The sequence below is a fragment of the Capra hircus genome, chromosome 9 (assembly GCF_001704415.2).
Source record: "Capra hircus breed San Clemente chromosome 9, ASM170441v1, whole genome shotgun sequence".
NCBI classification, from domain to species: Eukaryota; Metazoa; Chordata; class Mammalia; order Artiodactyla; family Bovidae; genus Capra; species Capra hircus.
In genome coordinates this window covers 77,215,273-77,228,077 of record NC_030816.1, presented here as the reverse complement: position 1 = coordinate 77,228,077, position 12,805 = coordinate 77,215,273, and the positions used below count along the sequence as shown (strand labels likewise).

Below are 12,805 nucleotides of genomic sequence, written 5' to 3'. Positions count from 1 at the left end.
AACAACTATATGACCAAACTGAATGCTTTCACTAAACATGACAAGATGGCTTCAATTATAATGAAGTGTGATTGTGGGGTAGGGAGTGGATTGTGGATACTATGAGTCACTTCAGACTCAGTTCATTTACATGTGATAAAAATTACAGTGTTCGTGGCAAAGTGAAAATTCAAACCATTAGTTTTCTTTCTTCACTGAGTAAGCCTTTGTGTAGATCTCTGATCTAGGAAGAGTCTAACCAATGGACACAAGAGCAGTACAATCCGCCCTGTATAAAGTGGAGTGATCTCTCAGGAGGAAGGAAGTGATGGAAATCTTCAGCAGCTGTAGCCTGAAAATATTTACCACACCAGCTTGTTGGTGACCTTATGTACAATGCTCTCAAGCATTGTGCTTGAGTACAACGTACTTAAGTAAGTACTTAAGTACTTACTGTATATATGATGATTTTTTTCCAAGTATTTTAAATTTTTAATCCACTTAACCCTTATAGTAGTAATGATATACTGATATGTTCTGTAATTATCAATAATTACCTTCAGATACGGACGTTGGACACAAAGAGATTAAATAACTATCCAAAGGGCATACAGTTGATGACAAGAGGGAAGATCGGGACACAGCCCAACTCCAAAGATGGTTTAACCACCATATTGTACTGCAGCTTAGCAGGAGGGATGGAGGATATTGTCATTTGTTTATTTCTAAGTTTGGGTGGACTCCGGGAGTTGGTGATGGACAGGGAGGCCTGGCGTGCTGCGGTTCATGGGGCCGCAAAGAGTTGGACACGACTGAGCGACTGAACTGAACTGAACTGAAGTTTTATACGGGCTTCCCTGGTGGGTCACACAGTAAAGAACCCACTTGCAAGGCAGGAGACCCAGCTTCAGTCCCTGAGTTGTGTTCCTAAGATAAGATATGAATGTTTCTAAGAGGATAAAATACACATTTTTATTTTATTTTACTTTATTGTGTTGTATTTGTATTGTAAAAAATCCACTGTTTTTTATTGAGGTATAGCTGATAGAGTATCATGAGCATCTGCTGTTGACAGAAAACACTGCTAAATTCCGGGAAAACCAATATGTATTAAATATATTTTTCTCTCCTTCCCCATAAGAGTTTTATAATTCAATTGGGAAACAACATATAAGCAAAAATGATAAAGAATAATATCAGGACATACTCAAGATTTGACAGTGCTATCCACAAGAGAACAAATTTAAAAGAAAAACAGTTTTTCATCTCCCTCCCAACTGTATTTTTAAAGACAGTTCTCAGCTTGGGCAGCCCATTTTAAGAATAACAACTTTAGAACTAAGAACATTTTTCTCAGTCTAACCTAACCATCCATGTAAACTTAAGGCCCCTGTACATCAGCCTCTTTCAGAATGTCCAGCCTTAGCTTGAATAAGTTCAAGAAAGCTTGACTTGATACTAACCTCACAGGTAAATTAAGGTCTTACCTGAATATCAGACAGACTTTCTATTTATGAGAGCAAGTCTCTTTCGGTTGCTTCTATTTATCAATCCATCTTCTAACATTAGGAATCTTACAAGCAGATGGACATTTTCTTCTACTGAATGTTACTTCAAATACTAGGTAATTTTGATTCTGATTTATCTGAATCTTCTTTAAACACTTGTGTTCTAAGTGTAATATTCTCATGAGATTTTTTTTAATTTTTTTTTTTTTAACTTTCCTGATTTTCTGAGCAAATTCCACTTTCCTTCTTATGCTGTGGGGGCCAAAATTGAACGTAATCATTTAACCAGCCCAGGGAAGACCTATCACCAGTTTGTATTACAAACCATATTCTTATTAATGCATTCTAAATGATTTTGTTTATATCATACTGTTGATTAATAATGAATTTATTGTCCAATAAATTACCTTGTTATGATCCTATTAAGCCATGTTTCTCCCATCCTTGTCATATGCAGTTTTTTAGATGCTGTATGTATCCTTTTAAATTTTATATTGTTTTATTTGACTCATTATTCAAACTGTAAAGATGTTCTTTAAACTGAGATATAATTGACATATAACAGTGTTAATTTAAGGTGTAAAATGTGTTGATCAGATGCATTTATATATTGCAGTATGACTACCTGAGTAGTACTAGCTGACACCTTCATCCCATCACATAATTATCATTTTTTTTTTATGGTGAGAGTATTTAAGATCAAGTCTCTTTGTCATCGTCGGTCGCTCAGTCATGTCTGACTCTTTGTGACCCCATGGACTGCAGCACACCAGGTTTCCTGTCCTTCACCATCTCCTGGAGTTTGCTCAAACCTCATGTCCAGGGAGTCGGTGATGCCATCCAACCATCTCATCCTCAGGTCTCTTAACAGCTTCAAAATAGGCAATATAGTAGTGTTAACCATAATCACAGTGCCATGTATTTGCTGTTCATCTTCTATGAATAAGAAGAACTGATTCATCTTCTAACTTCAAGTTTGTACCCTTTGATCAACATCTTCCCATTTCCCCCACACCTTAGTTTCTGGTACCTCTGATTTTATTCTCTGTTTTTATGAATTCAACTTTTTAAATTCTACATATAAGCAATGCATGCCTGCTCAGTTGCTCAATCCTGTCCAACTCTTTGTGACCCCATGTGACCCCACTGTACCCCACTAGGCTCCTCCATCCATAAAAGTTTCCAACAAGAATACTGGAGTGGGTTGCTGTTTCCTCCTCCAGGGTATCTTCCCGACTCAGGGATCGAACCTGTGTCTCCTGCCTCTCCTGCACTGGCAGACAGATTCTGTTACCACGGAACCAGCTGGGAAGCCTACATATAAGTGATGCCATGCCATATTTGTTCTCTGTCTGCTTTATCACCTTTAACATAATGCCCTTAAGAACTATCCATGAATAATATTCCATTGTTTGTATACGTATATCACATCTTTATTCATTCATCCATCGATGGACACTTAGGTCGTCTCCATATCCTGGCCTTTGTGAATAATGCTGCAGTAAACATGGGAATGCAAACATTTTTTTGATATCCAGTTTTCATTTCCTTTGGACATATATTCAGAAGTGGGATTGCTGTATCATATTGTTATCTTTTAATTTTTTTAGGAACCTCCATACTGTTTTCCTTAGTGGCTGAACCAATTTACATTCCCACCAATATCGCACAAGGGTTCCCTTTCCTCTACATTTTGGACAATACTTGTTATCTCTCGTCTTTTTGATGATAACCCTTCTAGCAAGTGTTTGGTGCTAATCTCATTATGGTTTAGATTTGCACTTCCCTGATGATTAGTGATGCTGAGCATCTTGCCATCTGTTTGGCCATTTGTATGTCTCCTTTGGAAAAATGCCTGTTCAATTCCTCTGCCCATTTTCAAATCAGATTTTTTTGTCTTTTTGTTATTGAATAGTAGGAATTCTTTGTATATTTTGGAAATTAACCTTTTATCAGACATATGTTCTCAGTCGCTCAGTCATGTCTGACTCTTTGCCACCCTATGGACTAGCCCACCAGGCTCCTCTGTCCATGGGATTTTCCTGGCAAGAATACTGCGAGTGGGTTGCCATTTCCTCCTCCAGGGATCTTCTTGACCCAGGGATCGAACCCACAACTATGACTCCTGCCTTGCTTGTGGGGTCTTTATCACTGAGTCAGTCTACAGGATGGGGGAAATATTTGGGGACCATATCAGACCTGTTGTCGCCCAATACTTCCCTCATTCTGTAGATTGACTTTTCATTTTGATGTGCAGAAGCTTTTTGGTTTGCTGTAGTTCTGCGTGTTGATTTTTGCTATTTTTTTGCATAAAGATGGTTTTGATCATTACATCTCATCCAGAAAAAATGAAAGGAGCAACATGGGATAAAATTGTATACAACTGGAAGTGAGAGCAGAATTTTCTCTTCATTTCTTGGAAGATAACAATAATTCACAACAGAAGGAAAGCCCTCTCTGATCACTATCTAGATTTATGGGTTTTCCTTGTTAATAAATTTGCCTAAGCCATGGAGGGGGAAATGAAGATGCTGGAGCCATTAATCTTATTCCATAGCAGCATTCCGAGAACCTCAGTGAGAACTAAATGAAGTACTTCTGTTTTTTAATTTATTTTGGCCGTGCTTGGTCTTGGTTGCTGCATGGGCTTTCTCTTATTGCGGAGAGCAGGGGCTTCTCTGTAGTTGTACGCGGGCTTCTCATTGCAGTGGCTTCTCTTGTTGCTGAGCTTAAGGGCCCGAGGGCTTGAATATTTGTGGCTCCTGGGCTCTCAGGCACAAGCTCAATAGTTGTGGCACGTGGGCTCGGTTCCTCTGCATGTATTATCTTCCCAGACCAGGGATGAAACCCATGTCTCCTGCGTTGTCAGGCAGACTGTTTACCACTGAGCCACCAGGAAAGCCCTAAATGAAGTGTTTTCAAGTCGGCCAGGGTGAGGGGAGCAATGAGAGGCCACCACACCTGCTCCCAGCCCTGCTCTGCCCCTGGATCCTGCGTCCTCCTGGGGCTGCACACTTCACAAAGCCTGAAGTCCCAATTTTGTGCACAGGTGCGTTCTTGTTGGTAAAGGAGAATTTTTCCTACTTCATTCTCCTCTATCTTTGAAAGTAAGTGATCTCTTGACAGTTTTTCTTCCTATGGAGTCGAAGAGAAGGAAGAAGGATTGACCTCCACATATTCAAAAGTATTTGACAGTTTCAGTCCATAGATATGATCATTTTGCAAAACTTTTTTTTTTCCTTTTTTCACTTGTATAACATTAAGAAGACTTGTTTTGCTTAAACCTTGATTGATGAACTCAGAGAAAACTGTAACAGACATACAAATTTTTCTTTCTGTATTTATAGGTAAACCACATGAATTACCTTCAGCATCACTGTTTATCATGGCACACAGGAAGCAAATGCAACTAAGCATTTTTTTCCTGATATTTTATTGTTAGCGTAAAGAAGTGCAATAGATTTCTGCACGTTAATCTTGTATCCTGCTGTGTGCTGTGTTGTGCTTAGTTGCACAATCATGTCCGACTCTTTGCAACACTGTGGACTGTAGTCTGCCAGGCTCCTCTGTCCATTGGGTATTCTCCATGCAAGAATACTGGAGTGGGTTGCCATGCCCTCCAGGGGATCTTCCCATCCCAGGAATCGAACCCAGGTCTCCCGCACTCCAGGCGGATTCTTACCTTGCTGAATTTGTTCATTAGTTCTGGTAGTTTTCCTGTGTAGTCAATTTTACCTCTTCCCTTCCCATTTGGATTTCACTTTTTGGTTGCCCTGGGTCTTCCTTGCTGCCCAGGCTGTCTCACCAGTTGCGGTGAGTGAGGGCTACTCTTTGTTGCAATGCACGGGCTCTAGACACACTTCAGTAATTGCAGCACACGGGCTCAATAGTTGTGGCTCACAGACTTTAGAGCACAGGCTCAATAATTGTGGAGCACAGACTCAGTAGTTGAGGCACATGGGCTTAGTTGCTCCATATCATGTGGAATCTTCCCAGACCAGGGATCGAATCCATGTTCCTTGCATTGGCAGGCAAATTCTTAACCCCTGGACCACGAGGTCAGTCCCCAATTTTGATCTTTTATTTTTCTTGTCTGATTGCTGTGGCTATTCTTCTGTCAGACCTTGTTACTCTTCTGTGGGTAATTCAGCTTATATCTTTATCTTAGATTTTTGTGATTATATTTTAATGCATATATGTGTGGATTTTATTAATTCTGCTAAAGCATGTGGTATGCTCTTTCATTGTAAGTCTTTTTGGTTTTGTTTTTTGTTTTTTCTTCCAATAAAACTTCCTTGAAAATACTTCCCTGACAGTCTGTTAATTCTTTATTTATGATAAAAATCTTGTTGGACATATACTGGAATCTTTCAGTGTTACTGCTATGCTTGTCTCAATTCCCTTTTATATGTTTGAACTTTTCTCTTTTTGTTGAATTCTGAGTACAGTCCTTGATACTTATTCTTCTGGGGGTTGCTATGGGAAGAGATTGTTTCATTTGAATCTTTTTAATGGCTATGTTGCTTGTTTCTACATTTTCTATCTTGTCTATTCTTGTTTCATTTTTGCCTATATTTGTTTTTATAATTTCTTGTTCTCTTATATGAATAGTTTTTTCCTTTGTCATATTGTTTATGTTAAATATATGCTCATTAAACTAATTTTAGATGATTCTATTATTTGCATTTGATCAGGAGTATAGTCATCTCATGATTGTTGAGTGACTTTCTGGTTTTAGTGTTAATTGGATTTTTTGCTTTCAGGCAACACACTAACAGGTGTATTCCTCACTCTCACTCTTTATAATGCTTCTCAGTTATCTCCTGTAGTCCCTCAAGACCTTCAGTTCCAAAGGAGCTCTTTCATTGGCATCTCAGGATTTTCTCTCATCCAGGAATGGTTTTGGAGATATCCTTAACCCAATCACAGAACCTGTGGGTTGCTTGGCCTAGGTCAGGTCAGGTGGGCTCTCTGTGCATCCTTTCACTCCTGCAACTAGGTACCCTTGATAGTACAGATCGCTTTTTTGGCATCTTTTTATGAGTGACAGAACCACCACCCCTGAGTTTATTCAGGTGACCTGAAGTCTGGTCTTCCACTACTCACAGTGGAGCGTTTTTTACCCCAGTAGAACATGGAACCTTTGCTGCTTTCTGTTCCCTTAGTTGAATTACAGAATTACTGTGACTTTACCCCTGTTTATCTACCACTGTGGTTTTCTTGTTTGTTTCTGGTCTAAGCAGAGGGTTGCTCTTGAGAAAGTAGCACTGGCATATATACACTATCATGTTTAAAATATATAACTAGCAGGAAGCTACTGTAACACAGGGAACCCAGCCTGGTGCTCTGAGATAACCTAGAGGGGGTGGGATGGGGAGGGGGAGACTCCAGAGGGAAGGGATATCTGTATCTATATATCTATATAGATATAGATATAACTTATTCATATCGATGTATGACAGAGACTGTCAGAACATTGTAAAACAATTATCCTCCAGTAAAACATAATAAAATTTAAAAAAAGAATATGGTATTTTTTTAAGTATCTATCATTGTATTCAGAACTGAAAGTGGGTTTTTTTTTTAGTTAATTTTTTTAAATTTTTATTTTTACTTTATTTTACTTTACAATACTGTATTGGTTTTGCCATACATTGGCATGAATCCACCATGGGTGTACATACGATCCCAAACATGAACCCCCCTCCCACCTCCCTCCCCACAACATCCCTCTGGGTCATCCCCGTGCACCAGCCCCAAGCATGCTGTATCCTGCATCGGATATAGACTGGCAATTCGATTCTTACATGATAGTATACATGTTTCAAAGCCATTCTCCCAAATCAAAAAATATGGAACGCTTCACGAATCTGCGTGTCATCCTTGCGCAGGGGCCATGCTAATCTTTTCTGTATCGTTCCAATTTTAGTATATATGCTGCCGAAGCGAGCACTGAAAATGTTTTTTAAAGGACGAGATCACAATGCTAAAAAAGTCCAAAGTACTTTATGTTATTAACAAATACTGCTCACAGTCATACATATGATAATATATATGTGCGGTTTACATACATTACATATTTGTGAAAATATTATCCAGTAGAATCATTCCCTTTTCTAGAAGTTTATGTTATCTTTTATTTTAGCCTAATAAAAGAAAACTTTATTTTTTATCATAAATAACTTTTGGATTAGAGTTGGTCTTATAAATATGTGGCAACTCACTTGGCTTATAAATATGTGGCCACTCACCCTACCAGTAAGGTCACTGGTAGGACGGTCTGTACCCCAGCATTTTTCTTATCTGCCATGATGTATAAATTCCACTAAAATGATTCTTGTGGGTTTGATAACTTTTTATTTTTCCACAAGTATCTACTAAATGAAAATAAATTTTAAGTGCTGGAGCAAAGGGAGCTGATGCATTTGCAACAGGGACAGCTACCAGAATAAGGAATTTTGACAATGTTATCAAGTCCCTGGACGGTGAGCCAGAAGTGCCACAAAGGAGTTTGTATGTTTTAAAAAGAGATGAGAAAAAAAATGAAAGGTAAGAGAGGGCCAAAATCAAACTGTACTTCTTCACTATGTTATAGAGTTAGAAACCTTGTAGCAATGATTCGTAAACTTATATAACCTTACTATAAACGTCAGTGGAAAAAAGAGTTACACCCACTATAACCATGTAAAGGTGTCCATAAAGGAAAGCAGGTGTAGTCATCCTTGAGTAAAGAAGGAAGTGAAAAATACATTTTCAAACCTTATCATATTTACCTTCCCAACTGATTCTGATTACGTGGCAACACTTACTGTGATTGTATGCAGCCGATAATGGTAGTAGTCTGTCCCCAAAGTTTTTAGAATTTCGCCTAAAATAACTTCTGGAGAATTGGCAACTTGACTGCTAAAGCTTATTCGTGTTTACCTTTTCTCAAATTGTCTTCTGCCCAACCCCTTAACTAAAGTATGCTTCCTTCAGCAGAGGCAATTTACCCTTGTAATTTTTTCCAATCTCATGTTTTCTCTCTTCTTTCAGCCAGCTGGGCACTGCAGTAGCTGAAATGCGCAAAAGGCAGCAGTCACAGAATGAAGAAACACCTGCTGTGTCTCAGGCACCTGGAAACCAGAGGCCCAACAACACGTGTTGCTTTTGTTGGTGCTGTTGCTGCAGCTGCTCCTGGTACGTCCTCTTATCTGTGTGATACCACGCCTGAGCTGCGTCATAACTGGCGTGAACATGCGTGTCAGCCCTTGCAACCATAGAAACTTCTCGATCTGTCTTTTTATTCCCTTTACAAGCAGTAGTTATTGGAGATGATTGTTGGTTTAATGCACACCTTTCCCTAAGCAGAATATAATGCTTCCTCCGAATCTACACTGAAATTGGTAGTAAAGAATGAAAAATTGTTTTGTATCATGACTTTTTCCACCCGTGCTTCTTAAAGGTCTGGGTAAAAATAAGATTTGTGGCTATGTATTTGTTGAACAGTAAACAGCATTCTCCCATATTATAGAAGGTACAAGAACACTAAGGTAATCTCTAGCAGTATTGAATTCCGTGTGGTGGTTTAGTTCTATGTGCTTTCATGAGAGATTGACTGTTCTGTCGCAGATTAGAGTGGCAACCTCAGCCACAGACTCCTAAAAAGGATAAAGAAGTGCCACAGACTCACGCCCACAAATCTAAAAGGCCAGGGGCTATGCTGGGTATGAAGGTCAAGCCAGTTTGTTAAAGACTCTGAACTTAGAGCCAGAGAACCTGCCACCAATGCAGTGTTGTCTGACAGCTTCTTCGACATTAAAGTTGTAATCTCTGGTTTGTGGTTTCCTCACTAGGAAAGTGATGAAGAGTTAAAGTTGATTTTCAAGGTACAGTCTAGTGCTAAATGTCCATGACTGGGGCACTTCAGAAACCCTGTTTCCATTCCAAACCCACAAAGTGTCTTCAAATAAGAAAATCAGTGGGACCCAGAATTCCGAGATTTACAAAGATGAGATCCCTTGGGAGGTTGGAGGGGCCAAACTAGACTTAATGAAATTTCCGTAGAACCACACGTTTCAGGGTCCTGTAAGATCCAGTTCATAGATGGATCTTCTGGGTTAGCAGTGGTCTGTTGGATCTCCCCGACCTGTTTCAAAACCATAAAGCACCATGTGCCCACATGTACACCCATGGCTGATTCATGTCAATGTATGGCAAAACCCACTACAATATTATAAATTAATTAGCCTCCAATTAAAATAAATAAATGTTTAAAAAAAAAACCAACATAAGGCAATGCCCAGCTGCTGGAGTCATCTTCCTGTGCATGATCGCTACAGTTTCCCAACATCCTTGGAGGTTGGTCCTGTAATCTAGTGGCATTATCACAGTGGCCCAAACAGAAGATGAAACATGTGATGCTCCAGTAGCAGCTTTGGTGTTGAACACACTCTCAACTCTCTAGGAGACTTCATTTCCAGAAAACTATCCAATACTGCAGCAATCTAGAAGGTTTAAAATAGATTTTGTAAATATCAAAATTGCTTCCCAGATGATGGTTCCTTGTTGGGAAAAGTCATGCTACGATTCCTTTTTCTTTCAACCTTCAGCTGTAAATTAAGTATTTCAGATGGAAGAAGAGAGTTCTAGAAGAGGGAAGTATTTCAGTGCAGTTGTGTGAATTTTTTTTCTGTCTCGTTCTTCAGGAGATCATCTAGCTCTGGCCTTAATCCGAGAATTATGGGGGAACAACTTAATATGGTGGTTCTGAAGTCAGACTTGTTGTTGTTTAGTCGCTCAGTCATGTTCAACTCTTTGAGACCCCATGAACTGCAGCACACCAGACTTCCCTGTCTTTCACTATCTCCTAGAGTTTGCTCAAACTAATGTCCATTGAGTCGGAGGTGCCATCCAGCCATCTCATTCCCTGTCGTCCCCTTCTCCTCCTTCCCTCAATCTTCCCCATCATCAGGGTCTTTTCCAATGAGTCGGCTCATTGTATCAGGTGACCAAAGTATTAGAGCTTCAGTTTCAGCATCAGTCCTTCCAATGAATATTCAAGATTGATTTCCTTTAGGATTGACTAGTTTGATCTTTTTGCTGTCCAAGGGACTCTCAAGAGTCTTCTTCAGCACCACAGTTCAAAAGCATCCAGTCAGACTGCCTAGGTTCAAACTCTTCATCTGTCACTGTCTGTTTGACCTTCAACAAGTTGCTTAGTGTCTTCAGATTTCTCATCTATCAGATGACAGTGATAAGAATCCCTACGTAATAACGTCATTTTAAACATTCAATGAGATAAAACACGTACTAGCTGAGAACAGCGCCTGATCCATAGTGTACATTAAATAAGAGTTGGTCACTGGGCTATGGAACATTTCATATTGGAAAAATAAAAACTCTTTACAGAAGACCTAGCTTCAAATAATGCATATTTTTTTAAAAACTGTCAGCTTGTGGATATAATAAAAAATTATTTTGGAAAGGAAAACTGTTTTACTTTAAAGTCTGTATAAAACGTTGCAAATATTTTGTTACATCCTGTTGACAATTAGACTTCTATTTCTCACTTGCTCTATGCCATGTTCCAATAATTAGGATATGAGTGTATTTGCCTGCAGGAACTCATTTCTGAATTGCTTCAGGATTAAAATACCAAACACTGAAGTTTTGTTGTGTAATCTTTGTTGCCAAACAGGTGTTTTGTGCAGTTTGTTTTTATCTGTCCTTCAGATATTTAGCAAGACTTGCTTTTATTAATTCTTCAGGTGGAGATTAAGCAAAATAGTCCATGAGAGCTCGTGAGCATCAGATTGTCTCAGAACACAGACTGTGGATGGAGAACAAATTAGCTTTTGGAAGCTGCAATAACTCTCCACACCTCTAGGGTGACAAGTATTGGGTTGGCCAAAAAATTCTTTTGGGTTTTTACAGAAAACCCGAGTGATCTTTTGGCCAACCTGCTATTTGGACCCTAAACATATGGTGCCTTGGATGAGCGTTGTATTAGTTTTAGACAAGAGAGCATTGTTGTCAAGAGCTGTATTTGCTATCAGTGAGTCATGGATACCCGAGTCTAGGTCATAAAATGCACAGTCCACAAGCATCCAAGTCTTTTTTTGATAAATAGTATGTAATCGCTTCTCAGCCTTTTGGCTAAGATCAAGGTAGTGTGGAGGCTTCCCAGGTGACACAGTGGTAAAGAATTCACCTGCCAGTGCAAGAGACGCAGGTTAATTCCCTATGTCAGGAAGATCCCCTGGAGTAGGAAATGGCAACCCACTCCAACAGCAAATGCCAACCCACTCCAGGACTCTTGCCTAAAATATTCCACAGACAGAAGAGCCTGGTGGGCTGCAGTCCGTGGAGTCTCAAAGAGTCGGACACAACTGAGCGACTGAGCTCACACAGGTAGTTTCTAATATAAGCAACTACTTAAAAAAAAAGATAGTTAAGTTGGATGCTAATCGGAACTGTTATCTCTTCATAAATGGAGATGTCCTTTACCCATCCATTCTTTAAATATCATAACTTTTATACTTTGAGTTTAGGGCAAGAAATTGTCAAAGCTTATTAAGAGGGAAAATAAAAAGAAAGAAGTGTTCTTCAAAATTTCCAGGCTAGGTCAAAGGAGTAGAACAAGAAGAAACACCAAAAAATGTAATTTAGGTACAAAAAAGTTAGCAATCAAAGTCTGACGTAACCATCATTCTTAAGTAGGAACAGTTGTCATGTAGCTGATTTTACCTCCTTTTAAGGAAATAGAGTGCCAAGAAAATAAATTTCTCTGTCTAGTAATAAATATAAATATCTCACTGGGGCCTCCCATGTTGTAGCTTTTTGAAACAACTTAGTATTTCCTCAGATTTGCATTTCTCTTTTGCATTTCATCATCAGCTCCTCTCTCATGTTTAAATTTATTTCTGTCCTTATAAATTACCACTATGTTTTGTTTGGGGCAGTAATAAAGAGAATAAATACGTAAATACTGAATATTCCCATATTTTCCTTCAAAAATCTCAACAGTTAGGACTTTTTCACGATGGTCCTCTGTCCTTGTCAAAGAACCACTTCAGTTCCTTTCCCAAATCCACCTATCTCCCTCTTCTCCCCGGTGCCCCCCATTTCAAGAAAAGAAAGCAAAGGAATCGGGTTTAGCCTCTTTAACCTGTGTTACACAAGTAAGTCACGGATGTCCGAGTCTTGGCCATTGAGCAGACAGCCGATAAACTTGGAGGCCCTTCTGCACAGGGGACCAAGCTGTTCCCAACCAGGACAGTGTTGTCAAGACCACACGACTAGAGCTTCAGGTTTGTCAAAATAGTGTTTCCCCTTAT

At 39.3% G+C, this 12,805-nt stretch overlaps 1 protein-coding gene across 1 annotated transcript in view; it reads left to right on the top strand.

Annotated features, from left to right (window-relative positions):
* The window catches only part of RGS17 (regulator of G-protein signaling 17), a 101,107-nt gene that overhangs the window by 58,477 nt on the left and 29,825 nt on the right, over window positions 1-12,805 (top strand). Inside the window, exon 2 of the mRNA XM_005684926.2 lies at window positions 8,523-8,666. Within this exon, the coding sequence (XP_005684983.1) occupies window positions 8,548-8,666 (119 nt within the window). The 5' untranslated portion in view covers window positions 8,523-8,547. The remainder of the gene's footprint in view (window positions 1-8,522; window positions 8,667-12,805) is intronic.